This window comes from Frieseomelitta varia, unplaced genomic scaffold (genome assembly GCF_011392965.1).
Source record: "Frieseomelitta varia isolate USP_RPSP 00005682 unplaced genomic scaffold, Fvar_1.2 scaffold_345, whole genome shotgun sequence".
NCBI classification, from domain to species: Eukaryota; Metazoa; Arthropoda; class Insecta; order Hymenoptera; family Apidae; genus Frieseomelitta; species Frieseomelitta varia.
Genome location: NW_025110085.1, coordinates 384922 through 407800, shown reverse-complemented (window position 1 = coordinate 407800; position 22879 = coordinate 384922). Strand labels below are relative to the sequence as shown.

The following is a 22879-nucleotide window of genomic DNA, read 5'->3' as shown; positions in this document are numbered from 1 at the left end:
TTAAAATTACAATACATTTGACTTAAATTAGTAATTTAATAAAAATATATGTAGATATACAAGTCTGATTATCACACATAAAAAATTATCACAAAGTTTAGAAGATTTACTATATTCACTAACTATATCCTTACTCGCAAATTACTATTTCATGGTGAACTATTTCATCTATCTTGCACACATAGTTCATGATTTATCCCTTCTCTTGAGGAAAATTGAGCGAGCGGGTGGGCAAGCGGCAGCCATATTATCAGTGAGGTGTCAGTATTGTCTGAACGTGACGGGATTTTTGGGTGTGGATCATACAATTTCCTGTCGTTTTTTGTAGCAAGTACAGTGCAAGTGCAAGTGCCACCGGTCTACTGTGTATGTGTGGCACATGTGTCATAGAATTTATATCTTATAAATACAGTAAGTTCTACATATTGAATTGGAACTCGGTATTAAGCAGTTATAAATTTTATATAAATCTTAGAACAAATTATATAGTCCTTCAAGTATTCTTCGAAATATCACTCATTACAGTATTACTAGACATTTTTGTAACGATATACACATTTACTTTCCTATTCTTTCCTTGAGAACTTAGTTGCTTACTAACCTACATACAGGTTATTTCTTTATGTTACAGTCATCTCATAACACTCTTGTACAATTTCTAATTGTAAATACGTTTTCCTTTTGACACTTTGATTTTACGTATTACATTTGTATGATAGTTTTATGAATATATTTGCTTTATAATTTGATTCATTGAAGGTGACATGTTGAATCCCAACCTTTTTTTCGTGAAGGACGATGCAGTAAACATATGAATGAAAATAAAGTTCCTGTAACTGTACATAAGTAATGAATCATAAAATAAAATGTTAAGATGATTTAATGTTACAAGCATCTCGTATAGTATAATTGTAATGTGAAATACCCAGTCTCTCGCGTGAAGTGTTTAGCAATCGTTTTTTCCTTTAAAGCAAAACGAGACGACAGAAACAGAATACGAGCTTATATTTCTGTTAGTCCTACGCATTTCTAGTCAACCTCAGCAATTAACTTACAATATTTCACGCTATATATTAATGTATATAACAAAAGTCTTCGTTTTTTCCCATAATTATTTTTTTCTTTAGCCAATCGTATTTCGATAATCGATATATTTGAAATATTGTATTAACATACACATTAAAATATTTTATTGAATTTTACGTAGATAATAAAGCACGTATTTTACTTTAGATAAAGATAAATTAAAATGCCATATATTTTACGTCAATGAACGACTTTAAAAGAGATTTCAAAACACGAATTTTCTATTCTTTTTTTTTATCACAACGTTCCTTTAATTCATTATGTGGACATTTCTGTACATATGTATTACAATCCTCTTTTCATCTATTAATTCGTCTCGAATTTAAAACATGCCGTGCATATATTTGAGAATTTTTTCGCTGGTGATAGAGATAAAAATTTTGAATTCATACAGCGAAAAATATGCTTTAACCATTCACGTAAACACAGAGATTTTGTGACGAGTATTTTGGACTTCGGACGCAGTAGTTGGAAATGGAGACTTTATTAATAGATATGTACTTTCTATCTCCATGCTACGTGAAAAGTTGGACGGATACGTCGCGCGGAATGTTTTTTTACCGGTATTGACAAAAAGTTCGGGAGATACCAATGGTTCAACGGACGTAGTGGTCCTAGATAAAAGGGGAATGCTAGACACAGTGCGCAGGCACTCCTTGCTGCGAGCGGATGTCGGTCACGCGGATTTACATTATAACCTGTCTCTTCTTCCAATATGGAGACTTGTATGCAGTTCTCGGCTGTGAACGTGCTACTTTTTTTTTTTTTTTAGCAATGATTTGCAGTAATTTCAAATTGATTCGTCATTAGAAGATAATATTAATTAGTAATGAATCATTACTAATATTTTTTATTATCACCAATTATCATTAATTAACGTTGTCAAATATCTCTTACGTACTTTAAATATATTTTATATAAAGAATATTACGACATATTATAATAAAAATATTAATTCGTTATTTGTTTTATAACAAATATTGAAAATAGATAGAAAAAGTAGTAATAATTACTAACACTTTCTAAATACAATATTTCTAACAGTTAATATTATTTATTAGTTAAGTAACATTCATAAGTTTTATTAATTATAGTTTATTTTTGTTATAGATTGATATTTTCGTTGTTTGACACGGAAAAACACAGAAAGACAAAATGCCGAAAACGGTAGGTATATTTAATAAAGAAAAGTTTTTTAAATTTAATTTTAATTTTGTATAATCTAATGCAGTATAATCTTATAAATCTATAACAATAAAAAGGACATTATTGAAAGCAGAGATTTTATACTTTTTGTACGTACCTTTTAAATTGCGATGACTGGTATTTCGGGATATTCATTGTGGTATTTTCAAACGAAGAAACGATTAATTTTCACTATTCAACAAGTTATACCTTTGTAATTATCTTAAGAAAAGAAATAATTGAAACACAATATAATTAATATACTAGCTACACAAAAGTTCCTTATATTTGATAATGTTTTACAATTTTGAAGATGTCCGATCATGTCGGTAAATGTAGTGAACCGTTCCCGAAAAATTACTTCCTTCTGTACACCCGGTATTTTAACTGAACGCTGATTGGCTACGGCTATACGCACCGGCTTCCTCACGTGATCATTTTCATTCTTCTCTTTTGCTCTTATGAACGTTTGCTATGACTCGGAAAGAGAGAAAGAACGATGCATTGCTTGCAAAGAAGCGGAGTGGGGGGACAAAAGACGCTACCGGCTGCACTTGCCCCTTAGCCCATTGTACGACTTGAAACCGGCATAAGTCGACAGACAGGCGGTTAAATCTTATGTTATCGAGTGTTCATCCGTTTTGACCAGTATATATCTCCAAATTTCCAGTGCGCCGTTCAAATTGTTTGTGTTCTGGCTCTCAATTACTTAGCTACTTGATCAACTTACGTTTAAACGATTTATATATCGATCTCATTTGATTTTACGATTACGTTTTTGTATCGTCGCAGCTATGGTTGCCGGTAATAAAATGGTAAGCGTTTTTTTTCTGTTTCCTTGATAATTTCTTTTTGGTAATACCTTCGATGGAATATAGGTTAGAACTGTTGAATATATTTGATACATTTGCAAATTACTCCTCCTCTTTCGAGGAAAAGAAATTACGTACGCGTGTGTGTGAAAAGGGTTAGAAGTGGCGTCCTTCCGTCTACCGGGTGACGTTTGAATTTATCTCGATGAATTTCGTACGTTTGATTTTTGTTTCTTCTTTTTCTATGCAAAGATGAATGTCAGGGTGACGACGATGGACGCCGAACTGGAGTTCGCGATCCAGCAGACGACCACTGGGAAGCAACTATTTGATCAAGTTGTGAAAACGATCGGGCTGCGTGAGGTGTGGTTTTTCGGGCTCCAATATACAGACAATAAGGGCGACCTGACGTGGATAAAATTGTACAAGAAGGTAGGATGACTGGTTGTTTATTGCACTATGTAATTCCTCTAATCGTACACGGTGGCTCTCTTTTGTCATTTAAAATTGAGCTATACTTGCGAATATTAAAGAGCTTTCTGTAGTTGCTTCAGCGTGACACACGCTCAGTGTGAAACTATTTAATAACCGCCATATATTCACTGCTTTGTATAGGTAGTAAATTAGTGATATATGGAGAATACACTATTATCCATTATAATTTAAAAATGGTAAATAATTGCTTTCACGAGATAAATTTTCATAAGAGACGTGGAGCAAAATAGAATAATGTATAATTTAGTATTGATTATTCAGTATGATAGTTTTGTACAACTGTTTAACTATTTTTAACAGTTAGAAATAAAAAAAGAAATACTTATAATAATAAAATTATTTTTACGTAAAACTGAATTGTTTGATTTGAGACGAGTGTCTGATATCAATTGAATTCAGTCTGATTTACATAAAAAAGTGAGTTAGGGAGAGATGTGACGGCGGACGCTGATGTCATCGACTTTCGTAGATTTCCTACGTTCAACTTTACGCTCGAATCTTATCTTACAGCATCATTCAAACGACGTACATGTAAAAAAAAACTTCTATTTATCATGATATTGTTCATGACTAATCAATATTTCATTTCCCTAAAAATTTGCATGTAACAATTTTTATGTGTAATGTGCATAATTCTCATATGTTACGATAATAGAGTAAGATAATCAAAATTTGAATTTAAAAAATATCAACTAATATTATTTATGAATAATATTCAAACATATATATATATGTGTTCCTTCAGATAAAAATGATAGCACAATTCTCTCACGATTTACATTTTAATCATTAAAATGATGAAGAATGATCCTTTCGATCATTTTTTCCAAAGTATTATAATTTAACGCTATATTTTCAGTCGATTTTTTTTTTTTTTTTCTTCAATGGAGTTTAGCCCGGAATTACAGTCTTCCGACGCGTGAATTGAAGTACAGTTACGACCAAGTGGATGTTCCATTTGCTTTCACCAAGCGGTTGATGTCGTAGACGCGCCTTCACCTTGACACAGTCGCGTTCGTGTATATACCTTTGTCTTTTTGCCGTCTTTTTTTCCACGATTTTCAACATTTCTACGAATCAACTAAATGGTAGCCAATTTGAAGCGACCGCGGCGCTTCGAATCACCGTTCCTTTTTCCCTTGTTTCCTAGAATAAGACACACTGGCATTTTTTCCAATAGGAAAAACGAGAAACTTGCGGGAGATAAAACATCTGGTTGCCAAGTGAAATTCGAATTAACTTATGTATGAAAGACCTTAATTATAGATACGAAGTGGATAATGATCTCATAGGAAGCAGTTGGCATTGGAAAATCCATTTGTTTCTCTCATACGAAATTGTTATTTATCATGTGTAAGATCAAAATGCCTTAGAATTTTAAAATATGAGCAATTATACATAATCGCATCCGTGTTTTGTCTTTGGGGAAAAACAATGTTTCTAAACGATTGCTACGTCCAGGTTTGAATTTGTGTTAAAGTTCAAATATTATAATAGTTATGTATGTAATATATAGTGTATGGTAGGCTTGATAAAAAGAAATTAAACTTTCAAACGTAACTTTTTGACTTTAAACTATGTAATTACTCTCTTAATTTTAAGATTTGTGAAATTTGAAATTTTAAAGTAAATTATTTAGATCTAGATTAATACATAGTTAGTTAAAGATCATGAATAATTACCAGATGGAGCTTTACCACTTTGGGACTCTTTGGGACTCTTAATTAGATAGAAGTTTTTGTAGAAATGTATTTTAAGATTCTATTTATTTTTCCAGAATAGATATAAAGATTAGATAAAGTAATTGTATTATCTGAAGTTGCAAATAATAAATATTCTAGTATTGATATAAATAATAAATAGAAAGTAAAATTGTATTGTTATTTGAAGCTAAATTTGTAGAAATCACAATGTGATAAATTGTATTATTTTGATTATATGGGCAAGAAGCGATACATTTATTGAATCATTTTGAAAAATTGAATGTAGAAAATTTTAACACATGAAAATAAGTCCTATGCAGTGTATGATTTAAAAGAAAAAAAAAAATACAATTTCATTGTATTACTGTAGTACAAAATAAAATTCTTCGAATGATTATACTAGTAACTGAATGAACAGTGAAAATAAATTTTGGATGTGGCCTATCTTTTAGATATGAAGCAATGCTTGGGAAAGTATTATTTTTAAATAAAATACGATTAAATTCGATTATTTGTGTACAGACAGTTCTAAAAACATCATTTTTGAAATATAAGTTGAAAATTGAATGTAAATCTGACTTACCGGAAATTTTTGCATTGAAATTTTGTTTTACTGCAATAAAGCATGGAGCCAGTACTTCGAGTACTGTACACTGGCTGGTACTAAATGGACCAATGTATCGCTGACTTATCGTACCGCTAGGCGATATCCCAGTATGGAGGCAGCTAGTCGGTGTCCGGTTGGATTAGTTGTTTGGTAGACTTTTTCTTTAACGACCGAATGAATGATTGCACGCAGCCGGAAAATGCAATAACGAGGGTGGTGAAGAAAGAGGTGAAGAAGAAAGTTCGAAAGCTGAGAGGTCGTTCGGACTCGGACACGGACGACGACGAGTTTGAGGACGACCTGGTAAGAGACGGAAAGAGGGACTTGCTTTTCTCACGTTCCGAGATTCTTCGATGTGAAAATAAAGCAAGGGTTTCGGTTCGAGAGAAACGGTAGGAAAGGCAAATAAGTCACGATTTCTCGAACTTTGTTTGGTTGACGAATATTATTTTATTTTATTAGAAATTATAGGTGATCCTTTGTGAAAAAATAAACCAGAAATGCAAAATGAAGATTCGAACGAAAAAAATTAGAATTGAAGTTGGGAAAATTCTATTAAATATCTTTCTTTGGATTCGTATTTATTGAATATAAATTTTTCGTTACTTTCTTCTCTGAATAATGCAATTTACAGAAACGGTACTGAAAGAAAAGCCAGCCTGCTCCATTAAATCAATTTATCATGGGACATGCAATTGGTATATATGATACTTTCAGATATAGTATTCGTCATGTGAAAATGTAATATAAGATATTCTTTTCCTTTGAATTTATATTTATCAAGTATATACATCTTTTTCTCTTTATTTTCATAATGCAATCTGTTGAAACGATATTGAAAGGAAACTCAGTTCGCGTCATTAAATATTCAAGTGCAGTTAAATCGAGCTGCGTATACCACAAGTTTCCACTTTCTTTTTTAACTGGTTCTGGAAACTATTTCATTTCTTTTATGTACTTTTTTTTTTTATAGCAAAAGATTTAAAGAATTTCATTTTTCCGTAAATATTATTTTCCGAAATGTTTCAGAAGCAATTCTTAGATTATAGCAATTGTCGTGAGTGTACTTTCGTCTTTTTAGCATCTCCTTGACATGAAACGATTATAATAACGACGTCAGCGATTGTTCTTTTCTATCTATCTAGTTGATTAAAATAATTTCGTTATTGGAATACGTTCATCTCTTTCAATTTTGTTCAAAAGTACAAGTATAGTGGTTCATAAAATTATATTTTATTTGAACGTTTGCCAATTTGACACAACCATCATGTTTTTATTAGATTTTTTAATAAAAATTAAGTTTAAATTTTTATTAGTAAAATTTATTTATTTGAAAATGTTTGCAGCTACTAGTTATGTCAATTATCTTGTAATTTCTTCTATAATATATATTCTATTATATTTCTAATATATATTCTATTATAATATATATAATACATATTTTCTATAATAATAAATATATATATATATATATATATATATTCAGATTTGTTTCAAACTTTACCAATGTAATCAACACGGTCAAGTCGCGTAACAGTGCTAATGAAGTTTCAAAGTGTTTCGTATGATGCACGCAAAAAAGGTGTCCACGAGCGTTCGAATCCTGAGCCTATGTACTTGTTCATTTACGATTTGATCGTCATTTGCAACACGATCATTATGTATTATGCAGAAACCTACGGTTGTTCTCCGAGGAGGCACAAGTTCCTGAAGAATGAGAGTTATCTTTGCGACATGCCTGATGACGTTGCCTTTTAAAGTGTGTTTCGCAAAGTAAAGAGCGGTGCTACGAAACGAGATATCGCGTCGACTGTTGTTTAGAAGAGCCAGCTTAGCCGCTTATCAGCCAGTATTTTACAGGTGTGATAAAAGAGGAGAAAAAAGGAGAAGGAAACTACACACGTAGTTCGTGTGCGCATTGTATGTCGAACGAGAACACCGGGTTTTGTTAAAACGGCTCCAGCCGCCAGTATGTTACGTCAATTGCATGAAAATAACGCTGGCTGGATGAGTCATTACGTCGACGCCATTTAAGGAAACAAGAAAACCATCCGCTTGTTTGCTTTATGTCCCAAAGGCTAGTCATCTGTATCATTGCTTGGCCAAGTGTGCTATTGCTCTCAGTTATTAATTGGGACAACAGAAACTTGTCGGTCGATGTGTGATACATTTCATATACCTGCGAATTCTGTAACCTTCCTCGACTTCATCACCCCCCCCCCCCCTTTTTTTTTGCATCTATTTGGACTAATAAAATCGTTTGTCTTTTCGTGCGCGAATACTGTGCAAATATTTTTACGGTGTTTAATTCCGATGATTGAACATGCTACTTATCACGGGATGGAAACGTTGTCAGCTTCATTATTTATGACTCTTTATGTGTTACAAGGTTAAGACACCAGATGACCTATACTACTCGATATCTGGACATTGATTTGTAGTAACGGTATATGACCGCATATGTTACCAAAATCCTCAGCAATGAGGCCAATAATAAAGAACAATGCTCGTTATAGATACGGATAAAAATTAGTTCACGTGAAATTTCGAGGAGCTCGTACATGTTGCAAATTAAACACCGATGTATCTCGTCGAATGTTACACGATAACATCGTCTCGCGTGATATCTCGTTCGTACGTGCGAAGGAATTAATAAAGATACGAAAGTTTGAATTGTGGATTGAAAAAAAAAAAAAAAAAAAAACGAAGAAAATGTTATTGTGTAAAATTAGCGGCTCACCAAAGTATTCGAACGCCCGCAGAAACTCTTTTTTACAGACGTGTATTATGTCTATTATAAGAAACTGAGTATTAATAATATGTAATATAAAAATTTCATCGATGAACGATCTTTTTATAAATTATTGGCGGACGTCAAATGTCGAGGAAATTGCGGTTCTCTTAGGTTAGTTAGCGTTAATCTATGAGTTCTTGTTCATTAAGTCTTGCGCACGCCAGAGGCTATACTTTTTCTGTGATTCTCATTAACTCTTTGACGCAGGAGTTGTAGACACCAGACGAGAGTGCGATGATTCACAGCGTCATACGCGATATTCTTATTCTAATTATTTTGCACGTAGTACTTTATGGGATAAATGAGATTAATGTCTCACTTAAAGCAAAACAGTATTTTTAATCTCTTTAGAAATGCTTGGACGTAAACACATGACATTATTTATCATCTGTTACTATTAATCATAAACGAATGTTTCACTTTCATTTTAACAATTAATAATTATTTTGGCAAGCAGCATAATGAATCAGAACGTTATAAATTATATGTCTCAATTCAGATTGTATCAGGTTCCTTTTAGCAGTTTAATTAAAATAATTAATTACCGTACGATGTTGGTGAAGAACGAAATTTAAATTTTATATTAGACTCCTTCGAGGAAGAGTTCGTTGAAAGTTAATTACATTTTACTTTTCTTTGTGAGAAATAATTTAAAATATGCGTGTGGTCATTGGGCGTTGAAATCAACTGTTCGTGAAAAGATTTCATGCAATTGAATAATTTGTTCAGAATAATATTTATAAGAATATATATATCTTTTTAATATATGCATATTATATTTCTTGAACTAAAATTAATTATTTAAGCCATAGTAACATATGTAAATGTATTAAAAACATTTTGTTTATGACTAATTGCAATAAATGACAAATGAAACGATATTGATAACGTTGATTTCGCGCTCGTTCAAACGTAATACTTAATAATATTTCATTACTCAACGTTTCGAATCTATAGAACAAAATTCAGAGGACTTTATTTTAAGAGAACACGACACAGTTTAAAAACAGAATTATCTTGCATTTATGATAAGTGTATCATTTGGGTTAAATGGATTTTGCGATTTTTGCGAAAAATTTTGAGAATCGCAGCTCTGTAAACTTAATTATCGTGAATTGAACACTCAGATGAACTTTTGATCAAAATAATTTAATATTCGTCGAATTCTTTTAGTAACTATTAAACCGGACGTCATACTGATCCAGTATTTTTCAGGATTTTTGTGCATTGAAAATATTCTTTGTTTTTCATAAATATTTTCATAAATATATTCATAAAAATATAAATTCGCTCAGACATTCACAATTTAGTATCTCATTTTTTTACATTTATATTTGAAATAACGTACACTTCAAAATTCTGTACAACTTTTTACAATTACAACTTTACAATATCTGCTAACTTTTACCGATTAATTTTTATTTTATCCGCAAATCTTTCTAGTGAAATTTTTTTAAATGCTTTTTGTTCGCTCTGTCATCAAGATGAAACGATATCAACTCTTTTTCAAAGAGCATTTAAAGGACTGACGTGTTGTTGATCAAAGATTCCTTTGCAAATTAACTTTATCCGGGGATAATGGGACTTCGCAACAGGCCATGAATCAAAAAGTCTAGCGCAGGTGCGCGTTCTCTTACTTGAGGACTGTCGATCATTATGTAACGTGTCGCAAGTTGGCAAACGTATATGTTCTTTCCACGTTTCTTTTTTTATTCCTTTTGCTGCTATTTATACTATCGGCGTGTATTGCAAAGACATTTTCTCTGGAATTTGTAGGCGCCAATTCATTTCCTTTTTCATTATTTTCTTCTCGCGAGACACACATATTGAAATTTTCATATTTTCAACTACAGATTGAAAAAGTGAATCGTCTTCGTCGTTTCACTTGTTTTACCAAGAGAAAATATTCCTTCTTTGCGTTTCATTTATTGACTCATCTCGTATAAATAGCATGAATCAGTGGAAAGGATGTATTTCATGATTACACTGCATCGGGAATATTTATTATCACATTTACATACATAAGTTGCTCATTTTTTTTTTTTTTTTTTTTTTTTTCAATTTTCAACTAAAGCGAGGAATTTCCAAAGTCATTGTGTAGGAAGGAGCTAAAAAAAATTTATATTTACGTTTATTATTTATTACATTGCTGGTTGAAGCATTGAGAATTTTAAGAAAGATACACACGTATCGAATTATTATATTTTCGATTGAATGATTCCCAAGAAAAAGTTTATTATACATTTATTAATACATACGTCTTATCTGTAACGTGAGATTATGCACATTCAATGTATCAATTTTTCCTCTCCTAAAGTATCAAAGCAGACGTTTCTCTCTGACATTTCACAGTAACTTGTTTGTTAAATATCGTTCTCGCCGTCTGCATTGATTAACAGAAATGCTGGTTATTAGAAAGTTATTATTCATTCGTTAGACATAATAGCTTAAATACGTACGGACGAACAGAGTCAAAGCAAAGAAATTTGTTAAATGGTCGAATGGCCGAATATACATCACGTACATATACATTAGATGGTTAGTATGTAATAAATACTTGCAGCAGGCAGCTTTGGCGATTTATTCTGCACAAGGATGATTCCAAGCGCGCGGACAATCTTTGAAATTAATATGTTCTCCGGTGATTTTCGATCTATTTGTCTAACTATTGTTTCACTTGTTTGATCTAACGTATTAATTTCAAAAAGAGGCACTGAAACTGAAAATCCAATCAACTTGTGTTCGTATACTTTAACATTTATCGTATTTTCATTCTTTGAACGCATGCCAACCGCAATATTAACAACTAGAAGAGTGGAGTACTTCCGTTCTTGTCTAGGGTAAGTTACTACGAGTTTAATCAGCGTAATAAATTATGTTGTTCGTTTGATTTTCTCTTTTCGAATTGTACGAGAGCCTTGCCAATTATAAGTTCACTCGTACCTCTGTGTACAGCGCACAAATTGTTGAATAATCATAATTTATTCGCGTTATTTAATCGCGAAAAGTCCTCAAATGATTTGCATTTAAGTATTGGGCGGAATAATTGTTTTTTTTTTTTTTTTGTAGTGTCATACCTCGATTATGCAATTTTCTGTTTTCTTTTTCCTTTATAAATGTAAATGTATAATTCGTACATACAATTGCATAGTTTATAATATTAGAGATTCCAACAGAACCAAAGTAATACTTCGGTGTGAAATAAGTGAAATAATGTATACATACAGTTATGTAAATTATCTTATCGTTGTTTTTGCCGTTTTACTTTTGATACATGAGTTTCTTCTCATTAGAAATTGAAAAATGAAATGCCCAAGTACGTTTGTCAGTAATACAGAATATTAAATATAGATAGAGATGTGTTTATTTTGAACTAGACCGTATCTAATAGTCACTTTTAGCACGTTCTCCATCTAATGCTGACGTAAGCAGAAACCAGTTTATTTCTGAAATAAAAATGGAAATCTTGCGGATAGATAATCCTGTGGACAGTGTTTGGCGAAATCACTGCTCGATTTAACAAGAGCATTGCAACGAAACTTGTCGACTCGGTGTTGAAATTGTAACAGATTAATATTTACGTTGTTTATCATTCTTTATTATAATAGAATCATAATATAACAAGTTAGAATTAGACGAGGAATGAACTTTAGCTGTTGACCAATGTGATTATCGATGAAACAATCTTTACAATGTTCATTCAGTCTCGAATTTATTCGCACGTATCTTCGAGAAAGACAGCTGAGGACGAACAGCACCATTCGCGTATATTATAACAGCGTCATTTACTGTATATTATAATAACGTCAACTAATTAGTTGTTTACATGTACTTGTGTTATAATTTCACGGTGCAACCGCACAACGTTTTCAAATCATGACTAGTACGATTTATCGATGTCCTTGGTGCACGTTTCTAATGTCTATCGTACAATGGCGTTTTTTTTCGATTCAGAACGGAGAGGCATGTTTTGGAAACCATATATATATATATTATCCTATCATATATATATATTAGATCTTAAAATTGATGAAATTCCGTTATATGAATTGAAAAAAATTGTAAAATCAACAGATGGAGACGAATGATATAAATATGATGATAATGGAGGATAAATAGTTCATCCAGTTCCTGAATTTAAAATAAAAATAAATTATTTAATAACAATAAAAATAAAGATGGTGGAAGTAATCAAAATCTGATATTATTTATTCGTGGAAATGCTATATCAGGAGATCCTAATATTAACGGAATTAAAAAATTTCCAAATCCTCCAATTATAAATGGTACAACTATAAAAAAAATTATTAAAGAAGCATGACTAGTAATAATAGAATTATAAATTTGATCTTTATTAATTCATATTCCAGGTCTATTAAGTTCTATTCGAATTAACATTCTAAATGATGATCCAATAATTCCTGATCGTAAAGCAACTATTATATATAAAATACCAATATTTTTATGATTTGTCAGATATTAATTATTTATTTATTTAAATTTTATATATATATATATATATCGAAATAATTTATAAGAAACGCCGTGTTACACATAATGAAGTATTTCTCGCAATTTGTACGCAATTTGTTTCAAATTGACGATTAAACGAGCTCGCGAATTTACATATCGATGATTCTAGCAACGTGACACTAGAACATTAAAAATAGAAGAGAATCGCATCGTGCTCATAGTGGCTCACGAAAGTATATGTTGCAAATAATTGCAGGTGGTTCCGTGTGGCCTTCGAAAATTCTGGCACGTAAGACTGTAATTAAAGTTTTCTAAACCCGTAGACGTGAATCGAAAAATAATCGTTCCGGTGCCCAGATTAAAATCCTCGAACTAAATGATAACCCATAGTTTCACTAGACGTTTGCTTTTATGCAGTAACAATGTACTTTAACGGGTTTCATGTTTTCTTGAGTGGAGAAAAGATTTTCCAAGTACACGTAACATGTTTAAGAACACACATTTAACATATTTCCCTCTTGAGTCAAATTTTCTACCTTACTAAACTAATCTTACTTTAAATGGAATGAAATTCAGTTAGTCTTCCAAGGGAAATGTTTTCCTTTGTTAAAAAAAAAGATATGTGACTTGATAAACTAACGTCGATTGAGATAAACTCATTAAATTATGCTCGAGACACATATAATGCATTGACTCATATTTATTCATAGGAATAATTATTGATAGTTAGTCGAGGATCAACATCTCGGCGCTTCCAATCCAAATCAAATACTGCAATTACTGCTTTTTTTTTCACGCAATTCATCTGAAGGATTTGTTATCGAATGCAAAATCAACAATCATCGCTAGCAATGATTTCTTTGTGAACGTCCTCAAGAATTAACATTATGCTTCTTATTTTTTTTTTTTTTTTTTTTTCAATTTTATTATCTATTCTGTTTGCGTTGCTTAATTCCGTCGGAAGCAATTAATATTAATCTTCAAATCTTTACTATTGCTGATGAAAACCGTAGTATAATTTACGTATATCAAGTTAATAATGGAATTTAATCGTTTTACATTTAGTTTTGAGTTCCAATAGTCCTTTGCTATTTTGCATATAGATGAAGTGCAATTATGAATGCAAAATATGTTATACGTTGTAAGGATAATGATGACTTCTTCGGATAATCTGATATATAAAATTTATATGTTGATATGTTTTTATATCTTTAGGTAATACCTATCTACATACATAAAAATTCAATGAATGAATTAATAGTTTAATACCAATTTCTGTAATTCGCAGAGAAAGAAATCTCTTTCAGATATATTATGAAATTAGTAATAAATGCTCGGTAATAATAAACGCCATGATCATATGTTATATATCTAAGAGCAACGGTAAATCCATGCAAAAGTAAATGATGTGTTACAATGCAACAAGGAAATGCATTTAATGATTAACCACGGAAGACGTGATTATTAGGTTGGTAGAAAATAAAATAGTTCATTGGTATTGGCATCTATAATTATTACTTCGTTTTAAAAAAAACACGTACGTTATAATTTTTTTTATTACTAATTTACAAGCTAATTTAAATTACTAATTTACAAGCTAATTTCAATTTACATTATGAAAAAATTCTAGCTACAGTTCTTAAAGTACAAAAATTGTTTAGTAAGTCTCGATCATTATTACTGGTTTTCGCAGCAAAATTTTTCCACAATTTTCCAAAAAAAAAAAAAAAAAAAAACGCTCCGAGAAATGCAGTTTCCACCTGCTAGCTACTCGCAATTACATTTTCACTATCATTTTACTGTTATTTTCGTCTTGATCATTGCTTCCTATTATTAGCACAACGTGAATCATTGCCGAGTTCAACGTCAAATTAAGAATATGTTGTCGTCGATGTGTAACCCCGTCGAAGTTCACACGCTTCTTGTACCTGCAGTATTCACGCGCTTCTCAATCGTCTATTACGTTGGCTCTCCATTTATCTTTTTTGTTTGTCGATTTCTGTTCGCGAGATTACGCAACCGTGCATTGCGAAATATCAATAATAATTATGAAAAAGTCCGTGTGTTGCGTCGGCATTGAACTGCGATGTCAGCCGTGGTCAAGGCGAACCGTGTCCAGGGATTCGATTGACACTTCCGTACGTGAACTATCCAGCGGATGTGGTTCCGCATTCGCAACGCTCGAGCGTGTGTTATGAGAGTCGAGCATGACTGGAGAACCATGTTCGTTTTCCTCGTTTTACTCTCAGCTCGAATAATTATTTACCGAATAAAAAAAAAAAAAAAAAAAATATGGATACATAATCAAGGAAAATTAATATTAGCAATTAACGGGCAGCGTGCGTATATTATACTCGAATTATGCTATATATACTATATACTATATATAATATATACTGTATACTATATATATTATATACTCGACTGTATATACTATATACTATATATACTGTATACTATATATATTATATACTCGACTATATATACTATGTACTATATATACTGTATACTATATATATTATATACTCGACTATATATACTATATACTCGAACGAAACTTTCAGATATTTAATACGAATACTTTTATACTTTTGACGGATACTCTCGAATATAAGTATAATATCGGGATGGTTGTTCATTAGCGCGTGACGATTAATTTAAATTGCCAAGGATATGATTAATTGATCAGAACTTTCAATCGAGAAGCAGTTTACTCGGTTGTTTCTGTGAAAACGGGAAAGAGAACATTGTAAAAGTGAACACAACATTAATGACAACGCCGATATTATTATCTTAGTAGTAGCATTTGTACATACATATTACAGATATAATAGTAATTAAACGATCATAGTTCAGTAGCGTTTATATAACATAACGCATTTTAAAGTATACAGTGGTGTGAGCCTTTGTAAAATATTTATGCAGTAAAGATCGTAGATTTGTCAAATAATACTATTTGTTCGGTTTTCAAATTTCAACCGGAATTAATTTTATTTCGTTGATTTTAAAATACATATTCATCAAAGCTTGACATTTCGGTATGAATTTTGTCTCTCTGTTATTCCTTTTAATTACAGTTAATTTAAACCGCTTTACCAGTTAAATAATGAATATTTCATACTGCTTATTAAAGGATAATCTTATGTAACAGGTGATCTCCGCGGTTTTGCGTGGAACACGCATGAAGCAATAAACTGTTCGAATTCTTCGTAAAGAAAATTCATTAAAATGATTATAAAAAGTATGCAGTTTTTATATACTATAAATATTCGAACATATTACTTAATAGCACTGCTTCAATAATTAAGTCATTTTGTTCGTTTCTTTAAATCGTTCCTTCAATCTAAAATAAAAAAACGCGTACACATATGTATGTATAAATTGCGACATGATATATGGAAACCTGGAAACCTTTATGAGAAAGATATCCTCATCATAAGATTATAAAATATTCATTCTGATAATTTTCTTCTTAAATTTGTTATACTTGATTATTTTCAATAATGCAAACTAACCACATTGATTAAAATTTAGTTTCCAGTTAAAATGAAAATATAGTAGATACTTGCAGAGTTTAATATTGATAATTGATAGTAAAGAACAAAACATAAGGTCGCGAAAATAATTTCACAAATTTCCTAATTTTCGTTAATATTTAACATCAATCGTTGGTATGAAAAGCTATATATATATTTCTCATTGTATAACCTCCGTTTTTTCCCTTACATGTTCGTGATAAGATATTCGCATACTTATGCGACTACAGATAATCATGTCGATCAAACCGTCATCATAATGATCATTCTTATTAATAAAATATCTCCAGCGATCCATGCCGGATCTTTCTTTGAACCAGTAATAAAAGCAATATCGTTAAATCGCGAAGCGATATGTATACGGTCATATGCACGGACAAGAGTACTCTGGATCATAATAAAACAGGCTTATCGATTGTAAAATCGAAAGTCCATTTGACAAAAACGAGTTATTTTCATACCTGTATATATTGTGTCACAATGCTTAGCTGGAACATGACGAATAAATCGTACCGATTGTCACGTTATCGTTTTTGCCATTCGATTATGTCATAAGTTAAGTATTTATCCGTTACTTGGATGTTCATAGTAATTTTCATTGACAACTGAGAGAGAAAAGATTTAAATAAAGGTTTATTTCATTTCACAAGTCATTTGTCGTCTTACAAGTAATTCGTCAGCCTTTATTTTGCATGCAAATGCCACTATATTCCATCATGTATACCGATGGGAGGCACTACTTTGCACGTTTTCGAACGATGGGGTGATTTTATGGACTTTTTTTTTTATATTCATGTTTCTTGTGACGATCATTTATTTGTTCACTAATTGATCTACGAACGTATCAGGTGATGAACCAGGAAGTCAAGAAAGAGACTCCCCTGCAGTTCAAGTTCCGTGCCAAGTTCTATCCCGAGGACGTTGCCGAGGAATTGATTCAAGATATCACGTTGCGTCTCTTTTATCTTCAAGTATGTACGAGCTAGTTCTTTCTTTCTCTTTCTTTCTTTTTTTTTTTTTAACATAGAAAAACGATATTTTGTATTATAATATTTCGCTAAATAATTCCAACTATCATAGCAATTCACATATATAACTTCTAAATTACATGGCGTTGTAGAGGGTCAACTATTCCGTATTGTTAGCAGAATTGCATTACAACGTAACAAGGTTGAGTACATAACTGCATATTATCATGTAGATAATCTATGAATCTAGATCAACGTGAATGCAATCATATAATACATTCAGCATGGTTTTTATGTAAATTTAATCATTTTTCTTCCGTTTTTATTGACTAAAATTTATTACTGTCGTTATATATATGTATATATATATATATATATTTTTTTTTTTTAATCAGATTAATGTTCATTACTGTAGGATTGCAGTAAGATTTTCGGAAAATTATTGTTATACAATAATTAACGACTTATCAACCAAATGAAGAAAAGATACTATTTTTCAAAATTATATTTAGGTAAAGAACGCTATTCTGACGGATGAAATTTACTGTCCCCCGGAAACGTCTGTATTGTTAGCATCTTACGCAGTCCAAGCGAAGCATGGAGATTTTCAGAAAGGTACGCATACTGCTGGTTTTTTGATAAATGACCGTTTGCTGCCACAACGAGTCGTGGATCAACATAAAATGAGCAAAGAGGAATGGGAAAGTTCGATCACTAACTGGTGGCAAGAACATCGTGGAATGTTACGAGAAGATGCAATGATGGAATACTTAAAAATCGCTCAGGTAATTATTCAATAGTTTTTCTCTATTGTTATTTAGTTAATATATATACATGTTTCTTTTTTTTTTTTTTTGCATAGGATTTGGAAATGTACGGAGTGAATTATTTTGAAATTCGTAATAAAAAAGGCACAGACCTGTGGCTCGGTGTTGATGCTTTGGGTTTGAATATTTACGAAAAGGATGACAAATTGACGCCAAAAATTGGTTTTCCATGGTCTGAGATAAGAAACATCTCATTCAATGAGAAGAAATTCATAATTAAACCAATTGACAAGAAGGCACCTGATTTTGTCTTTTTTGCGACTAGAGTTAAGATTAATAAGCGAATTTTAGCACTGTGTATGGGCAATCATGAACTCTACATGCGTAGACGTAAACCAGATACAATTGATGTACAGCAGATGAAGGTAAGGTTTTTTTTTTTTTTATAAAACTTTCTTTATTAGTTAAAATTAATGATGTTAGAAATAATGAATAGACTCTGTAATTATAAAATAAATATTTATAATTGAAAGGCACAAGCAAGGGAAGAGAAAATCGCAAAACAACAACAGAGAGAAAAGTTACAACTAGAAATAGCTGCAAGAGAACGCGCTGAGAGAAAACAACAAGAATATGAAGAAAGGCTTCGAAATATGGCAGAGGAAATGGACAGGCGGCAAGCTGAATTAAACGAAGCTCAAGAAATGATTCGACGTTTAGAGGAACATCTTAGGCAGTTACAAGCTGCAAAGGAGGAATTAGAAGATCGTCAGAAAGTACGTATGATTTAAAGTCAAGTATTTTTAGATTTCATACATTTCTACATGTCTTATTTTTATCTGAAGGAACTTACGGCTATGATGGAGAAACTTGAATTGTCACATGAAATGGAAGCGGCAGAACGTGCTAAACTTGAACAAGAAATACGAGCTAAACAAGAAGAAATACAGCGTATACAATCTGAAGTAGTGGCGAAAGATGCTGAAGCAAGGAGACTAGAAGAAGTATTTGAAGCTGCTAAGTATGTAATTTGTTCCTTTACGTTATAAAATATTAGAAAGAAGCAACTCTATTCTAGTCTACATTTATGTATATAGATTAAGGCAAGAAGAAGCTGATCGAGCTTATCAAGCTAGCACAACACCGCATCATCATCATGTTGAAGAAAATGAAGAAGGTGAAGAGGAAGGAGAAGACGAAGTTTCACATGGCGATGTTACTAAAGATCTTGCAACTGATGAATCGATAATTGATCCTGTTGAAGAGCGACGTACCTTGGCAGAGAGAAATGAACGCCTTCACGATCAACTTAAGGTATCAATTTTTATTTTTACATAAATCTATTGTGTCTTGAATAAGCTTTCTGGGTGCATTTGAATAATAATTAAATGTTTCAGGCATTGAAGCAAGATCTTGCACAGTCACGCGATGAATCGAAAGAAACTGTTATGGACAAAATACACAGGGAGAATGTCAAACAAGGTCGTGATAAATATAAAACGCTCCGTGAAATTCGCAAAGGCAATACTAAGCGTCGTGTTGATCAATTTGAGAACATGTAAATTATGTATGCATTTGCCTGTTTGCCTGCCCATTTCATCCTGCCTTTGAATTATCTTTCAATATCGTGTACACATGGAACACTCAATAATCACTTATTCTATATAAGAGACGTACAAGGTTCTCTGATTGATCAAAGATAATTTGTAAAACTTCAAGTATATTGTTTTATAATATTTTTTTGGAGATGTTTCGAGGTATAAGTCGCTCCCAATTTACAGCGATGAAAAGTTTATAATATATATTACTATTTTTCGAAGTCGATTCTATACTCTCAGATACAGTTAAGTGAAAAAATAAACTCATAATTGGCAAGGAACGCGACGAGCGACCAACTTGCGCCGTCTTCCATGTATGCTTCCACGTTATCACTGTTAAGCAGTTTTCGTAAAGCAAAATGTTTATATATTTTTCCATAACAAGTATAAATTTTCTTGCTGTTTTAGCTATAAAATATTTAACGTTAATTCATAATAACTTTGTTATTTTAGCTATGTTACTAGCTAATGTTGTTTTTTTTCTAACGATATCCTTTTTTGCTAAAATATCAAGAAAATATGTTACATAATTTGTGAATATTATTTTATTTTTGTCCAAGCATTATATACAGGATCTTGAGTACCGGCGCATCAGTATTTTCTTTTTCAAAGTATTACTGTCGGTCACTAAGCGTGATACCACACATGTGACTTCTTTTCAGTGATTATTTTCTCGTCGCGGTTCTTATCATGTTGCGTCTTGTCCGTCCTTGATAAGGATTTGCCCGAGAAACATTTTGTATTGTTATTTGCGTCATCATTTACTTCTGTTGACGAATTAAGATTACTTTTGTCAATAGCGGTCGCTCTACATCTATATATACATATCAGTTTCCAGTTTTATGCCCATGTATCATTTTACTATTATATACTAACAAATATAATCCGAGTAATAGATGAATTAAGCATTTTAAAGCAGTGTGGAGCAGTCACCATTATTTTTTAGTGAGTTATAAGTAATCTCTAAATATTAGCCTAAAATAGATTGATAATGTACAAGCGACCGCTTAATTTATGAAACACCGAAATCAACGACATCCGTCTTCACAATAAATGTAGACATGTAAGCACGTCATATAAACTGTTTGCAAAAATTATATATACTACTTTAGTACGAACGAATTTCAACTACTGTTTAATAATTTTATATTGAACACACTCGTGGCCTTTATTGATATACTTATATTAAAATATTAGATATTAATAATTAATCAATAATATAATATATAGAATTTTAGGGATATCGCGCGTCTCTTTGTATTGCATACCTTCAACATAAGGTAATTGCGCGGTTCCTATATGAAGAAATAGGTATATCAAGATTCTTGAAAGTATGAAAGAATGAATGTGAGCGAGAATGCTACAATAAAAAATAATACGTATGAAAGGTCGAATGTTAGAAGAACTATAATATGTGGCTGTCTGGTACGCCACATAAAAATTTTAAAACAGTTCTCTTTTTAAAGAAAATTATACGGTACAACAATGAAAATTAATTAAAATTAACTAAAATGTGGGAGAATATAGCCTATAAATGCTGCCAATTTTTTGACGGAATGCAAACAAAGAGCGATATTGTGAGATGACACATTTTTTGCAATAATGAAGTAAATGAAATGATGGGAAAATTTAAAAGCTGACCATTGTATTGAAATTCATTTTACGTGTATCATCATCATCACATGTTACATCCGAACCAGAAAGGAAAAGTACAGGAAAATAACAATAAATATTTTTTGATTATATTTAATACTACAATTTACAAATTAGTAGTGTTATATTATTATTATTATTATTATTATTATTATTATTATTATAATATTATAAATATTAATATTTACAATCCAGTAGCGTTATTATTATTAAAACTATATTAAATGAGAATTGAAGCAAAGGAATTTATAGTTGTGTGTTTGTATTCTTAAAAACAATCAAACGTGCATAGCAATAACTAAATATTTTCTACAATGTGACGTCATGCTCTAATGTTTAAAGACAAGTATCATTTTCATAATAACTCGTCTGGATATTCTAGCCGCAAGCGAGAAAGTTACTCTTGAAACATTCCAAAAAACGTTTGTAAGATGTCCTTTTTTTATCTACGTTGGGGTTTTCCATTTATTTACAAGATTTATGCAAATATTGAATTTCAAATAAGAATTTTTTTTTAATATCTAAAATGTACTTAAATACAACTATATTTAAAAAAAACATCAATTTTTTGTTTATTGCTATAAAAACTCCACAAATAACCCTAACGTAGATTACTAAATGATTTTCATATTCCTTATGAAGGTAATGAATATAAAATCGTCTTTAATGTTCTTTTGCATAGCTTAATATGTAAATTAAAAAAAAAATGAACTGAGAAATATAATTCAATAACATCAATTTACATAAATACATATATATTATACGTAAATTGGTATTATGAGACCTTCATGAGATTGTTGAGGAAAATTAATTTAACGGTGCACACTACGTTCAAGATATCACGGTGCTATAATTTTATCCAAGCGAGTAAAAAAGCATGTCAGGAAATTATGCATTTCTACTTCTTACAAATTTTTATAATTCCCAATGCTCGATGATATTTCTTAAATTTTCAATAACTGTATTCGAATTTTCCATTTTTATATCGAGAAAAAAGTATTTGTAACAGTATTATTGATTAATTGAAACGACATACATAAAACACAAGACCACAAAGACGCATAGACATTGTATTTTATTGAGAACAATATTTGTTGGTGCGAGGATATACGAAAATTACTTGTACTTTGCTGAAAAAGTTAGACATTGTTTAAATAAAAAATCATATCATATATGTTAAATATATTCCGATTTTTTCACTT

The 22879-nt window shown here is 31.2% G+C and overlaps 1 protein-coding gene across 2 annotated transcripts; it reads left to right on the top strand.

The window, feature by feature from the left end:
- Positions 1-235: 235 nt before the first annotated feature.
- Positions 236-22862, top strand: LOC122530487 (moesin/ezrin/radixin homolog 1). 2 transcript variants are annotated; one of them, XM_043657496.1, is made up of 10 exons: positions 236-411; positions 2197-2253; positions 3336-3515; positions 17540-17662; positions 18172-18444; positions 18522-18851; positions 18960-19202; positions 19272-19447; positions 19524-19740; positions 19824-22862. In XM_043657496.1, exons 2-10 carry the CDS (start codon positions 2242-2244, stop codon positions 19986-19988), a joined length of 1719 nt encoding a protein of 572 aa, XP_043513431.1. In that variant the 5' UTR covers positions 236-411; positions 2197-2241; the 3' UTR covers positions 19989-22862. The 2 variants fall into 2 exon arrangements, with proteins under 2 accessions (XP_043513431.1, XP_043513430.1); XM_043657495.1 differs by lacking the exons at positions 236-411; positions 2197-2253 and adding an exon at positions 2835-3086.
- The last annotated feature ends 17 nt before the right edge of the window (positions 22863-22879 follow it).

Coding starts and splice junctions, on each gene's coding strand:
- LOC122530487 (XM_043657495.1), top strand. CDS start 3,066: ATGGTTGCCGGTAATAAAATG. Junction 18,852..18,959: donor TTGATGTACAGCAGATGAAG/GTAAGGTTTTTT, acceptor TATAATTGAAAG/GCACAAGCAAGGGAAGAGAA. Junction 19,448..19,523: donor GAAGTATTTGAAGCTGCTAA/GTATGTAATTTG, acceptor TTATGTATATAG/ATTAAGGCAAGAAGAAGCTG.